At 49.7% G+C, this 24,488-nt stretch overlaps 2 protein-coding genes across 7 annotated transcripts in view; one reads left to right on the top strand and one right to left on the bottom strand.

Annotated features, from left to right (window-relative positions):
• Positions 1 to 6,915, bottom strand: part of LOC101906490 (uncharacterized) — a 102,857-nt gene extending 95,942 nt beyond the window's left edge. The window contains exons 1-2 of one of the 4 annotated variants that reach the window (XR_009491299.1): positions 6,318 to 6,879; positions 2,124 to 2,304 (exon numbers count right to left, since the gene is read on the bottom strand). Coding sequence is in view for 1 of the 4 variants with exons in the window: in XM_059877425.1 (XP_059733408.1) it covers positions 5,639 to 6,304 (666 nt within the window). In the remaining 3 variants the exon portion in view is untranslated. The other 3 variants (XR_009491298.1, XR_009491297.1, XM_059877425.1) reach the window with 3 other exon arrangements.
• SALL1 (spalt like transcription factor 1) lies at positions 6,148 to 22,657 on the top strand. 3 transcript variants are annotated; one of them, XM_005218572.5, is made up of 4 exons: positions 6,148 to 6,195; positions 7,202 to 7,294; positions 16,317 to 19,750; positions 20,892 to 22,657. In XM_005218572.5, the coding sequence occupies exons 2-4, from the start codon at positions 7,219 to 7,221 to the stop codon at positions 21,330 to 21,332; spliced, it is 3,951 nt and encodes a 1,316-aa protein (XP_005218629.1). In that variant the 5' UTR covers positions 6,148 to 6,195; positions 7,202 to 7,218; the 3' UTR covers positions 21,333 to 22,657. The 3 variants fall into 3 exon arrangements, with proteins under 3 accessions (XP_005218629.1, NP_001192719.1, XP_024833972.1); NM_001205790.1 differs by lacking the exon at positions 6,148 to 6,195 and having other exon boundaries at positions 7,219 to 7,294; positions 20,892 to 21,332; XM_024978204.2 differs by lacking the exons at positions 6,148 to 6,195; positions 7,202 to 7,294 and adding an exon at positions 7,766 to 15,248.
• The last annotated feature ends 1,831 nt before the right edge of the window (positions 22,658 to 24,488 follow it).

The raw sequence follows: 24,488 nt of genomic DNA, 5'->3' as shown, positions 1-24,488 counted from the left end.
TTAGCCATATTGTATCATTTGATTCCCACAACAAGCCTGTGAGGTAATAACAATAATAGTTAACACTTATGTTGTGCTAATTACATACCAGCCACTATTCTAAACTCTTCACACATATTAACTCTTTTAACCCTCAAGAGCTCTATGAAATAAGGACTATTATTATCCCTATTTAACAGATGAGAAACTGTTGGAGGCATATGGAGGTCACACTGCTAGGAGGAAGCAAAGCCGAGTCCTTGCTGGATGCTCTTAAGCTCCGCGCTTCCTCTCCATTAGCTACACTTGACAGAGCAGGAAACAGCGGCTAGTGAAATCAATTTGACCAAAGCTACGTACCACACGGGTGCACACCCACGACGGTGTTCCCAAGATACCATCAAACGACAGAGCCAGCACAGGCACCCAAGAGTCCAACTCCAACTCCCAAGCACGATGTGAATAAAGCTAGTTCCTGGCAAGTATCTGAGATCAGAAGAGGAGAGATCGTCAAGGGAGGGTCGGGGGGTGGGGGGGGGGGGGGCGGAACCTGAGCTAAGAGGCTGGTTCTCTTAGCACTATCCTTCCAAACTGGAGGTACTAGGGGGCCCAGGGGGGAAAGAGAAAGTAAAAACAAACCTGGAAAATCTTTCCAACCTGAATTCTCCTGAAATCTTTCTGTTTGGGTTAGAGAAGGAGAGATTTGCTGGCATCTTCCCGTTTTTCAGGCCCTGGGGAAAGGCCACAGCCAGTCTTGGGCCAAGTTCTAAGTAGAAGTTCCATGCATCACAACCTGATGGAGATTCTGAGCAAGGCTTCCAGGGATGGGGTTTTGCTATGGAGTATGTCAAAGAGTCTGGGGGTGAGGGGAACCCAGGATGAAAGACTAGAGGCTGGGACACAATGAGCATTATAAATGGGAAGAGGCACCAAAAAAGCAGAACTGATTTCTGACATAAATGTGTCGGTGTTGATAACTGTATAACTTAAGAAGTAATCGCCTCTGTTTTGAGAAGGCACAAGGAAACAGGGCAACAGGCTTGGAACTGGAAAACTGTAGTCTCTTAAATTTAAAACTCCATGTTAAACTGGGTATTAAGACGGAAACAATTGTAACTGTGGCTGGAGAAATGAAGGTGAACATTAGGAGAAAGAAATATCAGTGCAACAGTATAGAAAACTTCCTTGAGCTGGAAAAGATGAAAGGAGGAGAAGAAAGCAATGGGTTATCCCCTTCCCCCTTTTTTTTCCACTCATCACACATATGGAGCTACGAAGGATGCAGGTTTGAACTGCACAGGATGGATGAAGTGAAGTTTGCAGTGACAACTCTGACTCACTGCACTCCCCAAAAAGAAATATGTCTCTCAGAGAAAGCCCTTTCTCAGTCGAGAGAAATATTCCCTAAGAAAGTCATAGCTTGCTGAGACGTGGGAGATTTGTAAATTACCCATAATGTGAGTGACAGTCCAGCCTTGCTCACAGGCTGCCAGACAGACAAGGGCCAGGCCCCCGGGATGGTTCCATGTGGCCATTTGATTGATCAAACAGAAACCAAATGGTGCTTCCCTCTCCAAACGCTGACCAACAAGAAGCAATTGCCCAATCAAGGTCTCACTGTATGCAGCTTTTTACAAAACCAAGATGCACCTCTCTTTGGGAACTGTTGATCTGTTCTATAAAAAGGGACCTTTTGCTGGAGAAAGAGGCAAAACATATAAAGTTTGTTGCAAGAGATTTGCCAAATTAGCTCATCGAGGGGTCCCATAGGGAGGTCATTTAAGCGAATCTTCTTTATGAATGAAAATGAGCTTCCTGGCAGACCCCCAGTCACACCCCCCCACACACACAAAGTCCAGGGCTTCAGAGGTCCCACACCTATTCCCAACAGATAACATATAAGAACTGATTTCTATTCACTGGATCCAAAAGTCCTACTTCTTGAGCTCAAAGATGGGAATGAATCTGTGAGCCCTGCTGGGCTTTCTGGACACCCTCCTAATGGGTTTCCAGGAATTAGCTACACTCTATTGCATGGTGATGACTTTTTTTTCCACGCTCAGAAGACCGCAAAAGGATTTTAACCAAAAGGAAGCAAAGGTTTTCTTTTTATAAATTCGATTAGTTTTTTTCACTTTCTCTACCTCGATACATTTCCTTTGAGAGACATTTTGTACCCAGAGACCCCTTAGCGAGGCACTGTGGCACGCAGGGTGCAGTGAGTTTCAGTATAAGATGTTCAATGTAGACGGAAAGAAAAAATCACAGGCACTTGCGGTCGCCAGCGAAGAAGTCAGTTTCTAAACGTCCGGCATGCAGATGGCCCTGCAAGAGAAGAAAGAGGAAGTTTGCCGGTAGTGTGGGACCCTTGGGTGGGATGCACGCGATGGGTTACCAAGCCCGCCCTCCGCTCGCCACGGCTGAATTTCCCGCCGGAGCTGGCGCCTGGGCGCCTGGTCCCCACGCTGCACCCGGCGCCAGGGCTGCAGATAGCCCTTGGCTGCGGACTGCGGGTTCCCCTAGAAAGTGCGCCTTTTCACCACTGCCGAGACTTGACTACCGGAGAGCCAGTGCGCAAAGCGCTCTCGGCACAGATTCCGCCGGGGCCGGGGGTACCCACCTGAGCAGGCTCCCCGAAGCCTCGGGTCTGAAACCTCTCCAGTGGCCGAGGAGAGATGAGGATTTGAGCGACAGCAGTTAAGGAAAGAGTTTCTGAAACTCTCGGGGAAGCGAAGTACTGGGGCTTGGAAAATAACCGAGCCTACGGTGGGTTTTCCAAACTTGGTCTTCGCTTTTGATCACTTTTCCTGTCCCTCCTCCATCCCCCACTCCCCCACTCCGGCCTCAACCCTGGGAAAGACCTTAAGGGTTAGGGTACTAGCCAAATCAATCCTTCATCCTTCTCTCCCCGCCACCCCAACTTACAGACAAGAAAATTATAAATAAACCCCAAGAGTGGTTAATGCGGGTGCATTGAGCCACCCGCGTCCCAGCACACCCCAACACCACCTCCGCCACCACCCACTCCGTCCGTCCCTCCCACCTCCGGGTAGGGGAGGGACCGGGAACCTGATCTCCGGGCTCCTGCCCCTAATATTTCCCCATCAATAATGTTGATACCATCGGGTGTGCCTCCACCCCCGCTCCCAGGACTCCGCGGTCGCCTTTTCGCCGCTTTCTGCTTGGCAGGAGAAAACGAAACCTCCTCTCCCGCCCCTCTAGCCTCGGCTAGGGGCCCAGCGGGGCCTGAGGCTGGAGGACCGAGGAAGCACAGGCTTGGGGCAGGGGAGTGGGGGCGACCTTCACTTCGAGGGTAGAGTGTCCAACCCGCGCTGGTGGAAGGAGAAGGAGCTAGAAGGAGCGTCCTGGGCCCAGGCCAGGCCTCATTCTAGGCTCCATCAGAAAGCGGGGGTCAGACTGGGCCGAAATAAGATAGTTTTGCGGGTGGAAGAATCGGGCCTTGGGGAAAGGAGGCTCAACATCCTCTCCCCTTCCCAAGATCGGGGAATGAAAAGGAGAATTCCCTTCGCTGGGAATTCAGCTGTGGCCCGCAAGCCTTGGGGCCCTTCGGCCCCTGTCAAACCCTCCAAGGACTCTGTAGGTGTTGGGAAGACTGGGGGTGGGGGTGGGTAGAGAGATTTGTTGGTAGAAACACAGGCATCCAGCCCCCCAAATGTGAGTTTGAACAACTCGCCAAGCGCCTCGCTCGGGTGCGGTTCCTGTAGACCCACGAGGTCACGACCCTGGCGCAGCCGCTGCCAGACTTTGGGCCACCCCGTCTTTAACATGGAGCAGCCCCTAAAAGCCAGGGGCCTAAGTGCCAGCCCCGTCAACCGGAGTCCCCCAGCAGCTGCCCCACCCAAGGCAGGGACCCGCTACCCCCAGTAGAGCGCGCAGGTCTCTTGAGTGAGCAGGACGTGGGGAGGGGCTGCACTGTGGCACCTCACTGTAGTCCCTGCCTTCTTCCGACCCGCTCAAAAGTACAAATCAACCCCCATCTGTCTAACCCCACTCTGTCTCCGTTTTTATTAATTTAATTATTTCTCTGCCTCGCGGCACATGAAGCCTCACCCGAGTACCCTGACAGCGCGGCGCCCGCGTCTGCGAACCACGGAACTTGGGCCCAAGACAATGGCCCGTAATTGATGTATTGCCGTCAACAATAAAGACCAATTCTCCTCTCCCCGCCATTCCGACCATCCCCCTCTTCCCATCCCCCCTCCTCCACCTCCCCTCTCCTCTCTCCGAGCCACGGAGGGAAAGAAAACAAACAAGAAATTAGCGGGGGACGCTGCGCACAGAGCGAGACGCCTGCCTCTACGTCTTCGAGGACGCAGAAGAACGAAAAAAGTTATTAAAGTTTGGATACCCCCAATTAATTCGTCTCTGCTCGCCCATTTTTAATTAAACATCGCGAAGCTGCTTCTTTACGTGTGCATTTCGTTTGGTTGGTTGTTTTGGTGTTTTGTTGAGGGGGGGGAGGGAAAGCTCCCCCGCCCCTTAATCTTAATCACACATAGAGCAAGTAACGAACACGTGTGACGCCAATCCCGGGAGCTTGCCGCGGAGTTTACGGCGCGATCCAGGAAGAAGGGTTTGCGGGATCGCTAGCTCCGTTCGGTTCCTGGCAGCACGCAGTACCCCGGAGGCCCAGACTTTCAAGAAGCCAAGATTGTTAGAGACGGATGCGGGCGAATCCAAACACGGCCAGAAACGGAGAAACCCGTGTGCAAGTGCATACGGCGGCGTTGGTGTACCTGGAAGAGTGTGGGTTGGGATGCCTGCGAGGATCACAGTTTGCAGAGCGGGGGGTGGGTTTTACACGTGCTCCCTCACACTTTCCCGGGGATCTGGGGGAAGCGAGAGGCTGGCACCCCAGGAGCACGCAGATCCATCTTTGCCGAGGGATCTCTTTAAATATTCAGTGAGAAATAATGGCATTTGAAGCACCACCTATGGAAACATTATTATCTTCATTCTTCAACATCAGCCCCACTGATAGCTTCGTTTGTCTTTTTATCAAAATCTACTGTAACCAACAGGACCTGGGGAGAAAGAGCGAGGTGCAGAGGGGTGTGGGTGTGTGTTTGTGTGTGTGTGAGATCGAGCGAGGCCTCAAGAGAGGAAAAATAAGCGGGAGAAAAGGTGAAGAAAGGGCGAACAAGGAAAAAGGAGAAGTTATACCAAGAGAAATAAAGTCGTCAGGAGGAAAACAGAAACATTTACCCGCACACAAAAGATTTAGATTTTAAAGAGCGGGGGAAGACCAAAGTGGCTAGAGAGACTCTTGCGGGAGCGCAGTGTGGTCCGGAGCACCCGAAACTCTACTCGGAAGACTGGTGCCCACTTCGCGCGAACTGACTCTATTGCTCTCCAGGCTCCAGGGCGCTCCCGAATTGGGGCGTCCTTATGAGCCCTCTCCTTTCCCGATCGCGAGATAGCGCAGGGATTGTGTATCTGCACCACCACCCCCTCTCGTCCCCATTACTCAACTGAAGTTTAGAGTGTCCCTCGGGCGCAAGACTTCGGGAACCAGGAGCGAGGAGACCCTGAGGCGCAAGGGGGGGAAGAGCTAGGCTGAGCCGAGGACTGAGCCTCAGGTTCGCCGGGGCCCGAGTCCAGCGGACAAAGTGCGGGCTCCGGGATCCCCACTCCGGGCTCAGGGGCGCGGGTGGGAAGGCTGCCTCAAAGCCTGGGGAGATGGAGCGAAAAGTTTGGGTGCCGCGCTCAGCAAGTGCCTGAGAAGTGGAGGCGAGCTTCTGCGGGGCCAGACAGCTGCGGACAAGGAGCCCCCTCTCTCCAGGCTCAGCGCGGCCACCTCCTCGCCAAGAGCCTGGGGCACGGCCCGCTCCCCCAGGACGAAGAGCCGCGGGGTCCGGGGGACTGGCCGTGCCCGGAGCCCGGCGGGGCAGGCCCGCGCCTGGCGAGGCCAGGGGAGGGTTGCAGCGTGCTGGGTAAGCGGCGGCCCCTCCCCTCCCCGCGGCTGGAGCTGAACTCGGATCCCTAGCCGGTCCCCGCTCGCCGCCCGCCCTGGGCTCGGCGGCGCCACCGCCGCCGCCGCCTCCCCGCGGAGTGACGCGCCCTGCAGCCAACCGGGGCAGCCGAGGGGGAGGTCCGGGAGGGGTCCTGGGCGGAGCTGGGCCGCCCCCTTATCCCACGGGCTCCGGGCCGCTTCTCCCGAAAACTTCAGCCTTAATTGTCCTGGGAATGTCCAAGGTAGAGAAAGGGAGCGAGGGAGCAAGCGAGAAGCTGGAGGATCGGGGCCCTCTGAGGAGGAACGGGGTGGCGGGAGAGCTGACCCTCCCCCCCAAAGCCCCAAACCCATCACGTTCCCAAACCTTTCCTTGGTCCTCTTCTCCGCGCCCCCGCGAGCCCGGGATCCAGGGGATGGAGAACTCGGGGCGAAGGAGCGCCGAGCCAGGCGGCGAGCGGGAGGGAGGCCGGGCCGCGGGCGGGAGGCGGACCGGCGTGGGGCTGGCTCTTCCCCACTCGCTTATTTTTTTTTTATGGGGGTGGGGGTGGGCTGCTTTCTGGTAGCTCTTAAAGAAACGAAGAAACACTCACGAAACGGGACTTCCTCCCCCCAAATCCCGCCACGGGACTCCCTCCCCCCGCGGGCCGGCGCGCCTAGCGCCGGAGTTGGGAAGTTCGCCGCGCGCCCGCAGCTCGGGTCCCCAGCCCCTGCCGCCCGGCCCCACCCCCCACCCGGGGAGGCTTAATTCCGGGGAGGGCATGCTAATTTGGGTCGGCCCAGCCCGGGATGGGGGGGCCGAGCGAGGGAGGGGGGCGCAGGCCGGGGCGCCGGGTGCTCAGAGGCGAGGAGGCAGGCCCCCGGCGGCCCGGCCGCGGAGTCCCGGGCGGTCGCGAAGAGGGTTAACCCAGTGTCGGGCGGCGCGGCTCGCAGAGCCAGCCCCGCGGCCGGCTTATTGGGCCAGCGCGCGGAGAGACAGGGGTCTGCAGCAAATCACGAACTAATTGATTAAGGCGAGCGGGTTTGAATAGCGCTGGCCCGGTGCCAATCGCCTTTCAAAGAGCCCCTCTATGATTAATCGCAATGCATTATTGATAATCATAATTATAGCAGGACACATGCGCGCTGCGCCCGGGGCCGGGGAGCCGGGGAGGGGGCGGGCGGGCCGGCGGGCGGGGGGAGCCGCCGCCGCCGCTCGATTTCCGTAATTTTGAGAAGATTTTTTTTTAGTAATTTTTTATTCTGCCCCAGCTGATGTTTGAGCCAGCATGTCGCGGAGGAAGCAAGCGAAGCCTCAACATTTCCAATCCGACCCCGAAGTGGCCTCGCTCCCCCGGCGAGATGGTGAGTGCTCCGGCCCGCGCCGCGGACACACACGCGCACACACGTACTAGCACTCACACTCACGCACACTCGCACCCACGCACACGCGGCTGGCCCCCGCGCCCACCGCCCAGCCGCCGCGACCCGAATCACCATTGCGACTCCGCGATTTTTTTTTTTTTTTAAATTTCAATTTGCCTTTGCTGGGCTTCCCCACCCCCAACCCCCCTGCCCCGAGGAAAGCAAACACTTCTCCAGGCAGGATCTTTCCGGAGTTGTTGGGTCCTCCTGCGGGGAGGAGAGAGGGCTCGCCGGCCTTGCTCCTGCGTCCCGGCTGTCTCCGGGAGCGGATCCCGGGACCCTCCGAACTGCGGCCGGGGCCCGGGTGCCCTGCGGGGCGCGGGTGCGGACAGAGGCCGTCGGCGCCTGCCTGCGCGGTGATCCACGCGCTCCCCGGCCCGCGTCCGAGGCCCGGCCTGGCCTCCGCCGCCCTGGTCCTGCTGCCTGCGGGAAGGAAGTTTACTTTGTGCTCCGGGCTGAACTTAGAACGTGGAGGGGAGCTCCCTGCGCCGCACTTACCCTCTTCCCCAGCGCTCCCACTCCTCCTGGGCCCGCGCCGCGGAATGGGGTGCCTTTGGGAGTTCGGAGTTCCAAGAAGATGGGAACCTGTATTGGGGCGACCGTGCTTGACACGCGGGGGTAGAGGCCGTGTTGGAGAGTGCTCTTTGCTGTCGGGTGCTCCCCAGACAGAGTGCAGGCGGATGGGGGCAAGTGTCGGGGTCCGGCTATCCCACTTGATCCCCGCATCTCTTCTCCCAACACATGCACACTCGGCGCCCCCAAGAAATCTTTAGACTCGGTCGGCTCCCGCTAAGGATCGTGGTACCTCGCACTTCCAGGAGCCGTAAGGGTCGTTCTCCAGAGCTGGAGGTGGGATGGGCTATCTAGCCACGAGGGAGTCCCCCTAAAACAGAGGCACTCGCTTCCTCCGATGGAGGCGACAACTGCCGGGTCCCAAAGGGAGCGAACAAGTCCAGAACAAAGTTTGTGTGACGGAGCTAAGGCCGAGAGTGGCAGAGATCCGGGCAGGGAATTGGGGGTAAGGAGGGCAGGCACCTTGAGTCCCTTTTTATCGCTAAAAAAAATATTACAATTTAGGGGCCTCCGAACTCCCAGGCCCAAGGCCGGAGGCGATGAAGCGGCTCCCCAGCTCGGTTCCCCGGGACAGTGCTCGCCTCTCGGCTGCGGAGGTTCGAGGGGTAACCCCCGAGCGGTATCCGCGACTCGGGATGTCTCTCGGGGTGCTCCAGTCCCCGGCGTCATTTTGGGGTGTAGAGGAGGGAGCTGGACCCCGATAGGGCTCGGAAGCCTGCCCTTTGGTCGGCACCTCCGTCCTCCAAACTCTGCGGCCGCCTGGCCCTCACGGTCCTCGGGTCCTTCCTTAGAGGCCTGCTTCTCTGCAGAGCTGGGGCGCAGGGACCCACGCAGAACCCAGGCGGAGAAGCCAAGGGACTCCCACCCAATTCACCCCGACTGTCGGGAAAGAGGACTCCTGTTGAAGGGGGTGATCCCTGTAAGAAAGGGAGGAGAACAGACACAGATAAAGATATTTGTGTACAATATTTGGCCCCCTCCACCCCAGTACTTTCTCAAGCTTAAAGCCTTATCCAGAGCCTCTGATTTTTCAGTCCCCTGAGAACCCGTGATCCCCGCTTTCCACCCCAGGCGAAACTGGGTACTCAAGGTACAGCGAGGTGAAATTATCCAAGGCCGCTGCCACAGTATTTTTCCGGGTTTTCCCAGCTGGTTTCTTCTGCATCTCGCCCCCACACCATCTTTGCTAAAGTTTCTGGTGAGATCTTCCTCACTGTAATACTGTTAAAGTCAACAGTTTTTAAAGGACCAAACCTAACCGGAGGAGAGGAAAGATTTATTTTTAAGTCTTTTTTTTTTAATTAATGTGTACTGATGTTATATTTTTTCAAAAAAGAGGAAAAAAAAAAAAGACTTGGGATTCTCAGAGAATTGATGCTTGCTAGATCTTTACCTTTTTCCTGTCGCCTTCTGAATCCGGAATTTTTAATAGTTAAGGCTTCTCATAAAGCGATAGCATAAAAGGAGTTCACTACCTCTGACCATTATTATTTATTAGGACTGTTTTTTTGGTTTATTTGGGCTTTGAGGTAAGTTAGTTAAGTTGCATCAAGTTTCCTTTCTTTCTTTTTTCTCTTTCTTTTACTTTATTCCTTCCTTCCTTTCCTTTTTCTTTCTTTTTTATCCCCAAAAGCTGGTTCATTGTCCTAAGAAGCAGTAAACAGTTAGGGGCACCATAGGAAACACTCCCCTCTCGGCCTCCTTTCTCACCTCTCCCCACCCCCCTCCATTTCTCCAGTTGTAATGGTTTTAGGTTATGACTGTTTTTACATGGTTGAACAATAAGTTTGGGAGAAACTGCCTAGAGGGTAGATTTTGTAATAGGGTTACAGGATTTAGTATGTTGTAATAATATTAGTACACAACTAATCCTCCTCCATGTCTGATTTTACAGGAGGGCCTTACACACTCCAATTCCTTTTATTTGGGAGTAGTTGTGAGATAGAGAACCGAGCAATCATGTCTCCAAGTTACTTTTAAAAAGTCACCACTTTTCATGCACTGTATCCAGCCACCCATTCTCCTGTCTGCACAGAACACACACTTCAAGGAGTCATTGGAGCTCTGTTTTTCAGTTTGCGGGTTTGTTTGTTTGTTTAATCTACATGAAAGTTGTTAAATTTTTAGAAGATTAACCTTCCTTAAACACTGTGGTTACTTTTTTTTTTCTTTCTTGAGATGGGCTTAAAACATGGCAAAGGAAATGTTGAACCTATCAAATTAAACCTAGTTGGTGGTGCCCTCAGCAGATGCTGGCACCTCCGATTTCATGACTTCGGTCCAGAGTGAGACCTAGAAAAGTTTGTAGGCCCCCCGTTACAGTTGCCCTGAAGGAGCAACTCCCAAGGCTGGGAGCAGTCAGGCTTACTGTGCGGCTTGTCACGCCTGTGTGTGTTTGAGCGTGTGCGTGCGTACAAAGAAAATCCGAGGTGGGTTCAGCAATCTCCAGGATAACTTCATCAGAACAAGTTCAAGAAAACAAGATCATTTGGTCAGTCTTATGATGTTCATATTTTAATTCTATTTTTGGTGCTGCTATATACTCTCCTAAAATAAACTGGGAGATTTTTACTGTTTCTTATGAAACCAAGAGTATGGCACTTATTACTTGTCTCTTAAATGATATTCAACAAGTCTCGAATTACTTGTAGAAAGATGACTGCCACTGGGAAAATTATTTAGCAAGGTAAATAATTTTGAGGAAAGAGAACATTAGAATGGGATGATTTTGTATGTGGATTCTTTACTAGCGATTCGGATTTCAGGTGTGTGTGTATGTGTGTGTGTTGGCTTTTTCTTCCTTGGGTAGAGTTTTTTAAGATTCCTGGAACGACATGTTTGGCCCACTCATACTCCATTCATTTATTAAGAAAGTACTTCTGCGGCCAGCTTTTTCAAGGAAAAGATCATATTGGAAGAAAGATAAAAACACTGCAGATAAAGCACACTGCCTCTCATATAAAGTATCACAAAAAATTCCTCTTATTCATATTAATAATGAAATTCTATTATTTACCAAAGTAATTTACTCATTGTGAGCAGCTTAATGGCAACACATTGATTTCTGGGCCCAAAAGGTTAGAGAGAACTATAATTAATTGCTTTTTTTGAAAAACCGACACCTGCATGATAAGGCAGTTGCAAAAACCTCCTGTTTAATCAGGCCTATTTTAAGTTTGTGGCATCATGGAAGATTTTGGATGAGAAAATGCAAGCTGTTTTGGGGGATTTGCTGGAGGCCTTACATACTCCCTAAAATGTTACAAGCAAACACAAACAAGCAGAAAGTGGAAGGACCTGAGAGAGCGTGCATGAAAGTGAATTTGTGATGCCGAATGTTTTGTGGCTTATTTTACATCCAGGTTCACCTATGGTTTATAAGCACAAGTGTCAATTTATAGGTTATTCTTTGGGGCCTTTATTTCATTTCTTTCTGCTTTGGCAGGTAGAAAGTTGTCTTGACCCACAGTCCTTTAGAAAGCAAAAATCTGAATTTTTGAGGCAGAGCTCTCATGGAAAAGTGGCGGGTGGGAATTAGGTAGACCAGCAGTTCAGTTTTTTGAAATTGAGAAAAGCCAAGCTCAGTGGAGTAGCCAGAACTAATTCCCTCTGCAGACTTAATTCGGTTTTTCTAAGGTACCTCCTGATACCGCTCACCCAGTCTTCCCAAATATTCTTAGATTACCAAAAGGGCAGTCGTGGAGCATTTGAAGGGAGGAGGTGGTAAATTATCCCAAGAACCAGCACCCCTCCCCCTCCAAAAGAAAAAAGTCGCTGTGCCAGGCTTTGGAAAACGTAGATGTGTCGAGCTGTTTTAACCTTTGCTAACCTCCTCCCATGCAGAGGTGACAAGGTCCAGATCATAATATGTCCTTCAGTATCTTCCCAGTGACCCCCAAATTGAGTCTTGCTAGTCACTTAGCAGGAAGTTCGGAGTTTATTTTAGTTTCACCTTATCAGCTTGGCTTCTTTTCCTAACCTTATTCCCCTGTCACCCTGAGATGCCAGACCCCCAAAGGGGAAGATTGACAGGTAGTTCCCATAGCTCAGTTTTACCCTCAAACAACAGGGATTTAGTTTCTTGTGCCTTTGCCAATGTTTATGTAGTCAAAGTTTAGATCTCGCCTTAAGCAGTCTCTTTTACGCGTCACTGGAAGAGGAGAGCCACAAAGAAGTTTTTGAACAAACCCTTGCAACTGGAACCCCATCTAGTGTTCAGTTTGATTCATCCAAGGGGAAGATATTTTCCCCCTTTCCTTTATTGTGTACATTAGGTGGGCTGGTATCACGATTTTCAAAGGACTGTCTTGTCCGTGTTGTTATTTTGTCAGAGATTTCCCCTTGTATTCTTCCACTCGAGAACACGCTAATCCCAGTCAGAACACTGAGGGGACTTGAAGGGAGCCAGTAAAATGTGTCATCTGGCTACAGATCTCACAGAAGAAACTTAAGACATTACAGAAAACATGCAGAGCATATGTGGCGGTGTTTAAATTGCGGTGGAATCTCAAGCTGAACATTCAGATGCAGGTTTTTCCCAGGTCTGTGCAAGAAAAAGAGAAAAATCAATCAATCAGAAATGTTTGTGATAGCCTTTCGAAACTGGTCTACCAAAAGGAACAGCCAGTTAAAACTATAGGCTCCAAAATCATAATCTTGCGGGGTTTTCTTAAAAACATTAATGTGACCTGAAGGTACTGGGAAGTCAAGCGAAGGGTCTTTCTGAGAAGCTCCAAAAAAAGAAAACTCAGTGTGGTGCAGTAGGGCTGTTGTTTTGTTTTGTTTTCCTGGCTGGCTAAACCTTTCAGCATGGGGCATAGTTTTATTTTTGTTTTCTCAGCAGACAGATATACTGGAACACTTCAATTTTCTGCCTCCTATTCTGCAGTGTTTAGTTCAGATGACGAAAAGCTGACATATTTGAATTGGGCATCAAGAACCTAAATAGTACAATGAGAACTAAAACATCTGGGATTTTCATATAAATTGGATAAAGCCAGAAGATCACCTCTTCCTCTGGCCCACAGGGGGTAAAAGAAACCCAGAAAAGTCCAAAAATCTTTTTGTGTGTACATACTTAGAAAACCACCTCTTCTTAAATTTTCCTGTACGACCATGATGACAAAATTAATTTGTATGCATAATCCATAAAGAGGAACTAGAATATTGTTTTCACTATAGTACAGGGAACAAGGCAACTGTATTTACTATAATGGGGTCACCAGTTGCAATCTTGTGTAACAGATTATTGAGAGAGATACAAGATAGCCAGCCGGTCAAAAAAATGAATTAGAATATGTTAGTTTGTGATGTGTGTGTGTGTGCATCTTATTACAACTTAAAATATTCCCTTTGGTAGTTAAAGATTCAAACTAGACCTCATGTTTTGTCCTTTTCTTTTTTTTCATATAAAGCTGTTTCATTGGAATTCTGTTCAGAAGGCAGATGGATTTAAAGTTAAGAACTATTATAATGTAGCGACACCTGCTTTTGAAATAAATCAAAATAGGTATCAGAATTTTTTTTTTTGGTGTTCATAAACATCAGGAAATTAAATTAGTTGACTCTACAGTGAGATCAAATGTCAGCTTATTAAAATGTTGCGAAAATCTAAGCTAAAATATGGGCAGCTTTTTTAACACAGTCTCTTTCTTAGAAGCAAGCAGGCACTTATTTTTAAGTGTCTATATTTTCCTTCCAGTTAGCACAACCCTAAATATAAAAATGTTCAGGTCGAAAAACTTGAAAATTCTCAAGTGAGTCTTGAAGCAGCACAAATGCAGAATTGGAGCACAGGAAAGTAATAATCAGCTAAATCCAGTAAAGTAACCTTTTTAAAATTTTCTCTATATTATGAGAATATCAGATGTTTGCAAGTTATAAAGAATTAAAAATGCCCTTTAATCGTGAGCACAGATGTGCTAAATATTTGAAGCAACTACATTGTAATGTGTACAATTGATGAAGTCAGTTTTCTGATTTCCCTTGCTAGTTATTTAGTTCTGAATCTGTCATTATTTGTCTAAGCCCAGCTGACCAAGCAAAACTGTGTTTTAAAGTGGCTTTATGTTTTGATAAATGTGAGCTGGTTGAAAAGTATTTTCCACTGAATGCAGAGCTTAATAGAACATGCTGACATAATAGTTTTAATGCATTTTGTTGAAAATGTGTGAACAAACAGAATAGCTTTTGTTCCTTCATAATTGGCTGTAAAAGTAGATGGAAACATAACCATTACATATGGAAATGTGCAAAGAGAAAGAAATAACATTTCGGTTGAATATATTAGGAATTGCATTTCCTAGTTTAAAATAAGCATCTGAAATGGATGCATCATTTAAAATTGGTTGTCAAAATAAGAAGCTTTAAACAGAATTTTTGTCACATTATTTTCGTCCCCAGTTAAGCAACATAACTTTAGCGAATTTCGTTTAATATTTTGTTTACATTATTTTTAAGTAAGGCGAGAGACAGAGCTTAAAACAGCACCTTGAATGTGCAGAGGAATCCTGTGCCAATTAGGATGATTAAACATTAAATTAAAACTGAATCATTATTGGTATTTTCTGCTCCAACCAAGATTTGTTTGGTATTGTTAATGCATTTCACACTATACCCTTACAGAGATTAAAAGATGGGTATTAAGGAAGCTAGCTTGTTAAGTATAACTTAGCTACTCAAATAACCCTCCCAGTGAATAAAGTGTGCATACATTTGGCATACTTTACCAGGGTTTCTAATCATCTGTGGCATCACTCAAGGCAAACAGAGTTAAGGAATTTTCAGAAGTTAGTATTTGTGTATTAATTATATTTTCTGGAATGTAAAACTACTCAAGCTTTTTTGTTTTTTGTTTTTTTTTTATGTTTACTGCAAAGAGGCAAATGGCTGACTCTTTTGACTCAACTCTAAGTTTACCGAAAAAAAGAATTTTGATTTTGCATTTATTCATATTTGCTATTAGTTTTTGTTTTTTTTTTTTTTCTTTCCCTGCAAGTTTTCTGGGAGATTCAATTTGGAAGTCATGGAAACTAACTATTATCTGATTCAGTTCTGCAGAAAAGCATGCAGGGAGGTAATCCTTGAATTAAACAGTTTTTTTTTTTTTTTCACAGCCTACGGAGATGACCACACACCATTTGTACAACAGAAGTTGGTGTTCCCCATGCTGGGCAAACAATGGGACGCCATCCTGTCTTTGAATAGGATGTTAGCTTGGAGTTGGAGATTTTTATGTTTAATTTACAAATGGATCTTAGTGAGAAGAAATCTGAGCAACCAGTGGAAACAAACATGAAATAAAGGGATTTTATAATGAAAGGTTCGGGACAATCTGTTAAACAATTGATAACAGTTAAGAGCAAACTGTTTTTAAAGGCATTTCAGACAAGGAGAATTGCAAAGCATTTCCAAACTAGAAAACAAGAATTATTTCTTCACTTCCCCTTAACTGCACATCTTTCTTTAAGTTGATATTTAATCAGAAATGTAAATCTTGTGCCAGTTTTTATAGATAGAAAGAGCACTTTTGATGAACTATTTACAGGCATAATGTTGCCATTTGGAGCATAGTGGCATATATTCCTTGATTAGTGGGATGGTAGCCAGTTGCATTCTTTAATTTTAAAAATAAACATGCCGCAGCCTGATACATAGGTGCCAGGCAGACCTTGTAACGGATTTTGATCATTGTGTTTCTTGTGTGTGTGTGTGTGTGTCTCATTGCTTTCTCTTGTATTCAGCTGAATCTTGAGTGTCCAGAGGATTTGTTACTGATGTGGCTAAAGTGTGTTTGTCACGGATCAGACGTAGCTCAGGTTCCAGGTAGGGGCTGGAGGTGATTTTCAAGTTGTCAGTCTTCACCTTGGTGATAGGCATTTTTTTTTTCCCTTGTCAACCACTGATTGGAACCTGAATGACTACAAATTAGTTTAGTGACAGAACAAACTGTCACAGATATCTTTGAATCAGTTGAAAATGAATAAGGTTGACAGAAACTCAAGAGCCTAATAAGTCCTCAGGATGGTGGCTGGACCCTCTGTGGATGGATGAGTAGACAATAAGGTGTATAAAATATTGGAAATCAGTATTTTGCTATGGAATTTCATTATGCACCAATGTCTGCAGTTCATAGTATTTTATATTTTGATGGATTACCTGAAGGCCATGGCTCTCGGAGATACCAGATTGATAGGGAGTCCTCCAACAGCCTAAACATTTAATCAAGAACATTCTTAAGGAATATTGATTGGTTTTCTGGGGCCATAGTTTTTTGAGTTTCGCAGGGAGGAAAGAGTTGATCCACCCCCATTCTCTCCTTTTTTGAAGTCCTGGATGACTCTGGGTGTCCTGGCTTCGTTGCTAATCCTGCTCCTTTTCATGTTTGCAGGAGACACAGAGAAGGGTCAACCCAACCGCACCACTAAGAGCAAGGATGCCCACGTCTGTGGCCGGTGCTGCGCCGAGTTCTTTGAATTGTCAGATCTTCTGCTCCACAAGAAGAATTGTACTAAAAACCAATTAGTTCTAATCGTAAATGAAAGTCCAGCCTCCCCACCTGAAACCTTCTCAAGCCCCAGCCCCCCTCCCGATCATCCCCAGGAACAAATGAATGACACGGCTAACAAAACAGAGCAAGGAGAGTGCAGCGACCTGGCCGAAGCCCAGGCACCGGACAGGGAAGAGTCCATGGAGGTGGAGGCCCCGGCAGCTCCCAAAGGCGCCAGTGGGCCTCCGAGTAGTGCTGGCGACAGCAGCGTCCCCCCTAGCTGCAGCAGCAGCAGCTCCGGCGCAGGTACCTCAGCGATCACAACCTCTCTACCTCAACTCGGGGACCTGACGACACTGGGCAACTTCTCCGTGATCAACAGCAACGTCATCATCGAGAACCTCCAGAGCACCAAGGTGGCAGTGGCCCAGTTCTCCCAGGAAGCGAGGTGCAATGGGGCCTCCGGGGGCAAGCTGGCCGTCCCGGCCCTGATGGAGCAGCTCTTAGCTCTGCAGCAGCAACAGATCCACCAGCTGCAACTGATCGAACAGATTCGTCACCAAATATTGCTGTTGGCTTCTCAGAATGCAGACCTGCCAACCTCTTCCAGTCCTTCTCCAGGTACTTTACGAACATCTGCCAACCCCTTGTCCACCCTCAGCTCCCATTTATCTCAGCAGCTGGCGGCGGCAGCTGGGTTAGCACAGAGCCTTGCGAGCCAATCTGCCAGCATCAGCGGTGTGAAACAGCTCCCCCCCATCCAGCTACCTCAGAGCAGTTCCGGCAACACCATCGCCCCCCCACACAGCGGCTCTTCCCCCAACGTTCACATATTGGCGGCAGCAGTTCCCACCCCATCCTCGGAAAAAGTGGCTTCGAGCGCGGGCACCTCCCACACCAGCAACCCCGCGGCCTCTGCCTCATCCTCACCAGCTTTTGCAATAAGCAGTCTGTTGAGTCCTGCATCTAATCCACTTCTACCTCAGCCGGCCCCCGCTAACTCGGTTTTCCCCAGCCCTTTGCCCAACATTGGAACGACAGCAGAGGATTTAAACCCCTTGTCCGCCTTGGCCCAGCAAAGAAAAAGCAAGCCACCAAATGTCACCGCCTTCGAAGCCAAGAGCGCTTCGGATGAGGCGTTCTTCAAACACAAGTGCAGGTTCTGTGCAAAAGTCTTCGGAAGCGACAGTGCCTTGCAGATCCACCTTCGTTCCCACACCGGAGAGAGGCCATTCAAGTGCAACATCTGCGGGAACAGGTTCTCCACCAAGGGGAACCTCAAAGTCCACTTTCAGCGCCACAAAGAGAAGTACCCTCATATCCAGATGAACCCCTACCCCGTGCCTGAGCATTTGGACAACATACCCACCAGTACCGGCATCCCCTACGGCATGTCCATCCCTCCAGAAAAGCCGGTCACCAGTTGGCTAGACACCAAACCCGTCCTGCCCACCCTGACCACTTCTGTCGGCCTGCCGTTGCCCCCCACCCTCCCGAACCTCACCCCCTTCATCAAGACCGAAGAGCCAGCCCCCATCCCCATCAGCCATTCTGCCGCCAGCCCCCCGGGCTCCGTCTCAAGCGACTCTGGGGCCCCCGAGCCGGCCGCGAGAAACCCGGGTGGGCTCCCGGAGGAAGCGGAAGGCCCCACTGCGCCCCCTCCCGGCGGCAAAAGCGAAGAGAGTGGTGTGGTCCCCAGCTCGGCCTCAGCCCCGAACGCCTGCGTGCTGAGCTCCCTGGCATCTGACGGCGGTCCTGGCAGTGCCTCGACTTTCACCAACCCTCTGTTGCCGCTCATGTCCGAGCAGTTCAAGGCGAAGTTTCCCTTTGGGGGACTCTTGGACTCAGCCCAGGCCTCAGAGACATCCAAGCTTCAGCAACTGGTCGAAAACATTGACAAGAAGGCCACTGACCCCAATGAGTGCATCATCTGCCACCGGGTCCTCAGCTGTCAGAGCGCCCTGAAGATGCACTACCGCACCCACACCGGGGAGAGGCCCTTCAAGTGTAAGATCTGTGGCCGGGCTTTCACCACGAAAGGGAACCTGAAGACCCACTACAGCGTCCATCGAGCTATGCCCCCGCTCAGAGTCCAGCATTCCTGCCCCATCTGCCAGAAGAAGTTCACCAACGCCGTGGTCCTACAGCAGCACATCCGAATGCACATGGGGGGCCAGATCCCCAACACCCCGGTCCCTGACAGCTACCCCGAGTCCATGGAGTCCGACACAGGCTCCTTTGATGAGAAGAATTTTGATGACCTAGACACCTTCTCCGATGAAAACATGGAAGACTGTCCCGAGGGCAGCATCCCAGACACGCCCAAGTCCGCAGACGCTTCCCAAGACAGCCTGTCTTCCTCGCCTTTGCCTCTAGAGATGTCGAGCATCGCCGCTTTGGAAAATCAGATGAAGATGATCAATGCCGGCCTGGCAGAGCAGCTGCAGGCCAGCCTGAAGTCGGTGGAAAACGGGTCAGTCGAGGGGGACGTCCTGACCAACGATTCATCCTCGGTGGGTGGCGACATGGAGAGCCAAAGTGCAGGCAGCCCAGCCATCTCAGAGTCTACCTCCTCCATGCAGGCTCTGTCCCCATCCAACAGCACCCAGGAATTCCACAAGTCACCCAGCGCCGAGGAGAAGCTGCAGAGAGCAGGGGCAAGCGAGTTTGCCAATGGTTTGTCTCCCGCCCCAGTGAATGGTGGGGCTCTGGATTTGACATCTAGTCACACAGAGAAAATCATCAAAGAAGATTCTTTGGGAATCCTCTTCCCTTTCAGAGACCGGGGTAAATTTAAAAACACTGCTTGCGACATTTGTGGCAAAACCTTTGCTTGTCAGAGTGCCTTGGACATTCACTACAGAAGTCATACCAAAGAGAGACCATTTATTTGCACAGTCTGCAATCGTGGCTTTTCCACCAAGGGTAATTTGAAGCAACACATGTTGACACATCAGATGCGGGATCTACCATCACAGCTCTTTGAGCCCAGTTCCAGCCTTGGCCCCAATCAGAACTCGGCGGTGATTCCCGCCAACTCGTTGGCATCTCTCATCAAGACAGAGGTCAACGGCTTCGTGCATGTGACTCCTCAGGACAGTAAGGACACCCCCACCAGTCACGTCCCTTCTGGGCCTCTGTCATCCTCCGCCACGTCCCCAGTTCTCCTCCCAGCTCTGCCCAGGAGAACCCCCAAACAGCACTACTGCAACACGTGTGGTAAGACCTTCTCCTCGTCGAGTGCCCTGCAGATTCACGAGAGAACTCACACTGGAGAGAAACCCTTTGCTTGCACTATTTGTGGAAGAGCTTTCACAACAAAAGGCAATCTTAAGGTACTTCACTCCATCCGCACCTCACCCACACCACCCCAGCAGCCTTCTTTCTTTTGAGGCCATTGAGGGTTCATAAGGCACGCTCCCAGAGTCTTTGGTCCAGACAGTTAGGGGGCGAGTTCTCGCAAGAGAACCTGCTGCTGCGTGGCTTATCTGGAGAAGTGTGGGTGCCTATGCAGGTCAGGATCACGGCAGGGACCAGGGCAGGCTGCAGCCTGCTGAACGTCAGAGCGCCTTGAATAATTTGGTACCTAAGCGAAACAGCGGCCTGGCCCTGTTGTCTTGCTAAGTGCGCCTAATGAATTGCTCTACCTACCAGGTCAGACAGCCCCGCGTTGCCATGGGGTATTGATTAAAGGCCTCCATGTCGCCTGTGTGCTGCCCATACCACTTAATAATTACAGTTCTCCTCTGTGTGGGCATCTATTTTTTTCAAACTCTGCAGTCCAGCGTGGTTTGTCTTTCTAAAAACAGTAACGTCACCACTCTGCTAATGGGTATTATGATAATTGATCATACAACAATTCCTACTGATATGTGTTGGAAAGAAAGCAAATATGCTTAAGTTCTAGAGCAACAGTTGAGCGCTCTTACTGTGTACATTTTTCTGTTGACAGAGTATTTCTCTAGAGATTGCTGCCAGTAATGCGAGATGAATAATTACTTTCTGGCTTTTTCGCTCCACGCACAGGCCCTCCATTGGGCAATCAGTGAGGGGCACTCTCTTTCCATCTGAAAAGGACATTTATAGGGTAAAGGGTGTCAGATACAATACTTGCCATGGCAATGAGAGTGGACGTAACAATTCTCACCCTGGAAGGAGCTATCTGCAACTGACTGGCTTGCTCAAGGCCATTATAAGCTAAATACAGGTAATAAAAAAGGAGTAAGTAAGGCATCCTTGCCCAGGCAGAGGAGAGGCGGACCAGGGTTGCAGAGAGTGGACACCTTATTACTAGCAGACTGGAGTGGACGGTTCTTATTACCCTTCCCACTGTCCGGTATGTAATAAGAATAGACACTGTGGCCACTGGCCCTGTCGAGTGTTGGGATGTGAGCTGAGACAGATTCAACTATTAAGCTTCTCCCTCTCTCTCCCCTTTTTTTCCTTCTCCCTCCTCCCTTCTCTCCCGCCTCCCAGGTACACATGGGCACTCACATGTGGAATAGCACCCCCGCCCGCCGGGGTCGCCGGCTCTCTGTGGATGGCCCTATGACGTTTCTAGGAGGCAATCCCGTCAAGTTCCCAGAAATGTTCCAGAAGGATTTGGCGGCCAGGTCAGGAAGCGGGGATCCTTCTAGTTTCTGGAATCAGTACGCAGCCGCGCTTTCCAACGGGCTGGCGATGAAGGCCAATGAGATCTCCGTCATTCAGAATGGGGGCATCCCTCCAATTCCTGGAAGCCTGGGCAGTGGAAGCAGCTCACCTATTAGTGGGCTGACAGGAAACCTGGAGAAGCTCCAGAACTCAGAGCCCAGCGCGCCCCTGGCTGGCCTGGAGAAGATGGCAAGCAGCGAGAACGGAACCAACTTCCGTTTTACCCGCTTCGTGGAAGACAGCAAAGAGATCGTCACAAGTTAAAGGCCCTCTGGCTGGAGAGAGAGCATCCCCCATTCAGAATGAGACCCACGGTTGCCTCCTCCTCCTTGCCCTGCCCCCCCGCCCCCACAACCTTCTGGTTCCCCCACAGCTGCACCCCCCCCCCCCACAGATCTCTGAACTACAACATTCTGAAGACATTCTTTTGTACCTTGTTCAACTTCTAGAGTTCTAAGAAAGCTTATTTATTAGTGATATAACCTGGCTTTGCAAACAGAATGCAAGCGTTAACTTTGGTCTTCTGTATTTTTGGACTAAATACTAATTGACTAGAGTCCTGTAAACTTGCTGTAACATTTATGGCAATTGCAAGTTGCCCTGCTAGGCGGTCCTAATCTGGCATTAACTTATTTTCTATATCCAGTTTAATATGAATCTGGTGTTGATGCAATGCCTCAGTGATGCATTAGATCTCTAATAAAATCTGTATATAAATGTATACTTTGATCCTGCTGGAAAATTTTATCAGCAAACACATTGTCTAATCTTTTGAAACAAATTTAAGGAGAGGACTGAAAGTACAGACTGAACTGTGTGGTTCTTTGAAAGGTTTGGGTTTTTTTTTTTTTTTTTTAATTCTAAAATTCAACCTGCTTTTTTTTTTTTGTAGATTTAACCCTTTCCGTTTTGAACTGCTATTTGTATTGTGCTTTTTACTTGAGTCGTCCTCAATGTTAATAAGTTTCTGTACAGTGATAAGCACGCAGAATTCTTTAGAGAAAAATACAAGTGTTGTTTTGGTAGTTGAAACTAAGACGTAACATTTTGCCTTGTAGGTATATTCACAATAGAAAATGTGTGCTGGAATTTCACAATGCTGCTAAGAATAGCATCTTGAACAACCTTCAGTGGAGAAAATGTAGATGCTCTTGTATATACAAAAAGAAATATCACTTTCATTAAAATGTACATATGTTCCTTACAAGAGCAAATGCTTCTTCTTGATCAAGAGAGCAGGTATAGTGTTTGTTTATTTTGTATTAGGTATGGAAGGAAAAAAAAAATGGACTGTTACATGCACTTTCTTGGAAAGTTGAAAGGAAGGGGGGTCCAATTTCTTTAACATTTAATACTTACTAACAACAGAGATACTGTAATTTTACTCAAGTAATCAAATACATTTTGTTTTTGCAACAGATAAAACAAAATACTGTGTCTGTGTTTTTAGAGTGCATTTCTATTTAGCCAGGCCCCGAAATGTATTTTAGCATTTCCCCAGGCACCAGTAAATTGTGTATGTATCTCTCTCTCTCTCTCTCTAAATAAGGAATTGTAAAAGGCATAACAGAAACAGGTTTGCATGAGCATGTGTGTTTTCTCTTCCTTTTTTTTTTATTTTTGTTTAATTTGGAGAATCTAGATATTCTCCCAATATCAATTACTTGTTTGGCTCCTCTTCTTACAACCTCTCTAACCCCAAGAAAAAAGAAAAAAATGGTGTGAAATAAACAGTTGGTATAGGAGGTTCCGTCGGCTCAGGTAAGTTTCCTTAAGCAGGACATCCGTGCCCTTGGAGACTTTGGCTTTATTTCTCCTGTTCCGGTGGTTTCACTTCCCTTAATTCAGTCATTTTCCAGGCGGCTGTGAGCAGCCTTGCTGGAGAATTCCCGGGGCAGCTGGGGTTATATAATCTGAAACTGGGCCTCAACCCAGCGAGGTCAACTTGGTCTTTATTTAATTAGTCTTTTAGGCATTTAAATACACACGCATATTTGAAAGAAAAAGTCCATGACAAAGGATATGTCGAGTCGACTTGAATATTGCATCACCAGAATTCAGTCTGATTTCTTCCTCTCTCCTTTTGTTATAGGGTCTCCCCTAGAACATGTTTTCCTCCAGAGCACTATTTTGGGGTCAGCAAATGGACTGGGTGGTAGTTGGTGGCTAGAGGGGTCGGCGAATTTTTTCTTGCAGGGCGGCGGTAAACCGCCGGCAGACAGTGGCCCCGCGCCCAGGTAAGGGAGAAGCGTCCGGGCCACCTTCCAGAAGAAGTTTCCATCGGGGCGCAGGCCACTCCATGGCCACTTGGAGCGAGCCTCCGCAGGCTAAATGGTCTGGGGCCCAGGAGGGGCGTGCCAAAAGGTGGGCGCCATATGGGGACCAGCGCCCCCAAACCTTGAGAGGGCAGGCACTGGGCTGTGCGCTGCGGCGCGCTGCGGAGAATCACCTAGACGTTTCAGCGCGCTAACGAGCATCTTCGATTGCGCCTCTAGGGTCCCAGTCACGTCTCCCCGAGAGAGACCCCTCTGCTCAAAAGTGGGGACCAGGCGAATAGGTGGGATTCTGGCTGCTCTTGTCATACGCGGGCCGGAGGGGGACGTTTTCGCTGCGAAAGGAGGCATTCAACCTCTTCCCAGGGCTGGGCGTGACGACGACTGGGTACCCAGGCCTGAGTGGTCTTTGGATACGGGTGCTTCTCTGGGGACCAAGCCTGAGACCTGCAGGGGCATCCGAGGGCCGCCGGCCTCCGTGAGGGACCTGCTCGTACACGCCCCTCGGCGCTCCCCCTCCCTCCCGCGCCCTCGAGCCCCACGCCCACCTCTCCAAAGGGGTCCTGTCGGCAGAGCCCCAACGCGGGTTTCCGAGCACACGCTCAGCTGCAGGACCGCTCCCCCCGACCCCGTCAGTCCAGCGGCCGCAGCGCGGTCCCCACCGCTGGGCTCCCACCGCGGCCGGCGCGGGGGTCACGGCCCTGCGCCTCCCCAGCTGCGCGTCCATTTCCGCCAGGCTGGCGGGGTGGGCAGGGGCGGTTTTTTTCTTTTCTCTCTCACCACCGACCTCCTCCCTTCTAGCTTTTTCTGATGAGTTAAGGGGAGCAAAAGCAGCGTTTCGTTTGGACAGACTTTCCAAGGCGACCGTAGCCCTTAGGAGAAAGTCGGAGCCTCGGGGTCTCAGTCGGTGACTCTGTCTCCTCCCTTCCCTCTTCGCTTTGGTCCCTGCCTGTCCATCCATCGATCGACTCTCTCTCTAATCTATTGATCATTACCTGCCTATTCCCGCTTACATTCGTTTCCAAAACAAGAAGTCGCCCTCAGCCTGCTTCCTCTCTGAGTGAGAAAAACACCCAGCCTTTCGGCTCAGCCCGGCGGAAGAGAAATGGATTCATATTTATAAAGCTACAAAGTTTATTTTAAGGCC

Source organism: Bos taurus, chromosome 18 (genome assembly GCF_002263795.3).
Source record: "Bos taurus isolate L1 Dominette 01449 registration number 42190680 breed Hereford chromosome 18, ARS-UCD2.0, whole genome shotgun sequence".
Classification (NCBI taxonomy): Eukaryota; Metazoa; Chordata; class Mammalia; order Artiodactyla; family Bovidae; genus Bos; species Bos taurus.
The sequence above is the reverse complement of the archived record's forward strand: the minus strand, read 5'-3'. Positions and strand labels throughout refer to the sequence as shown.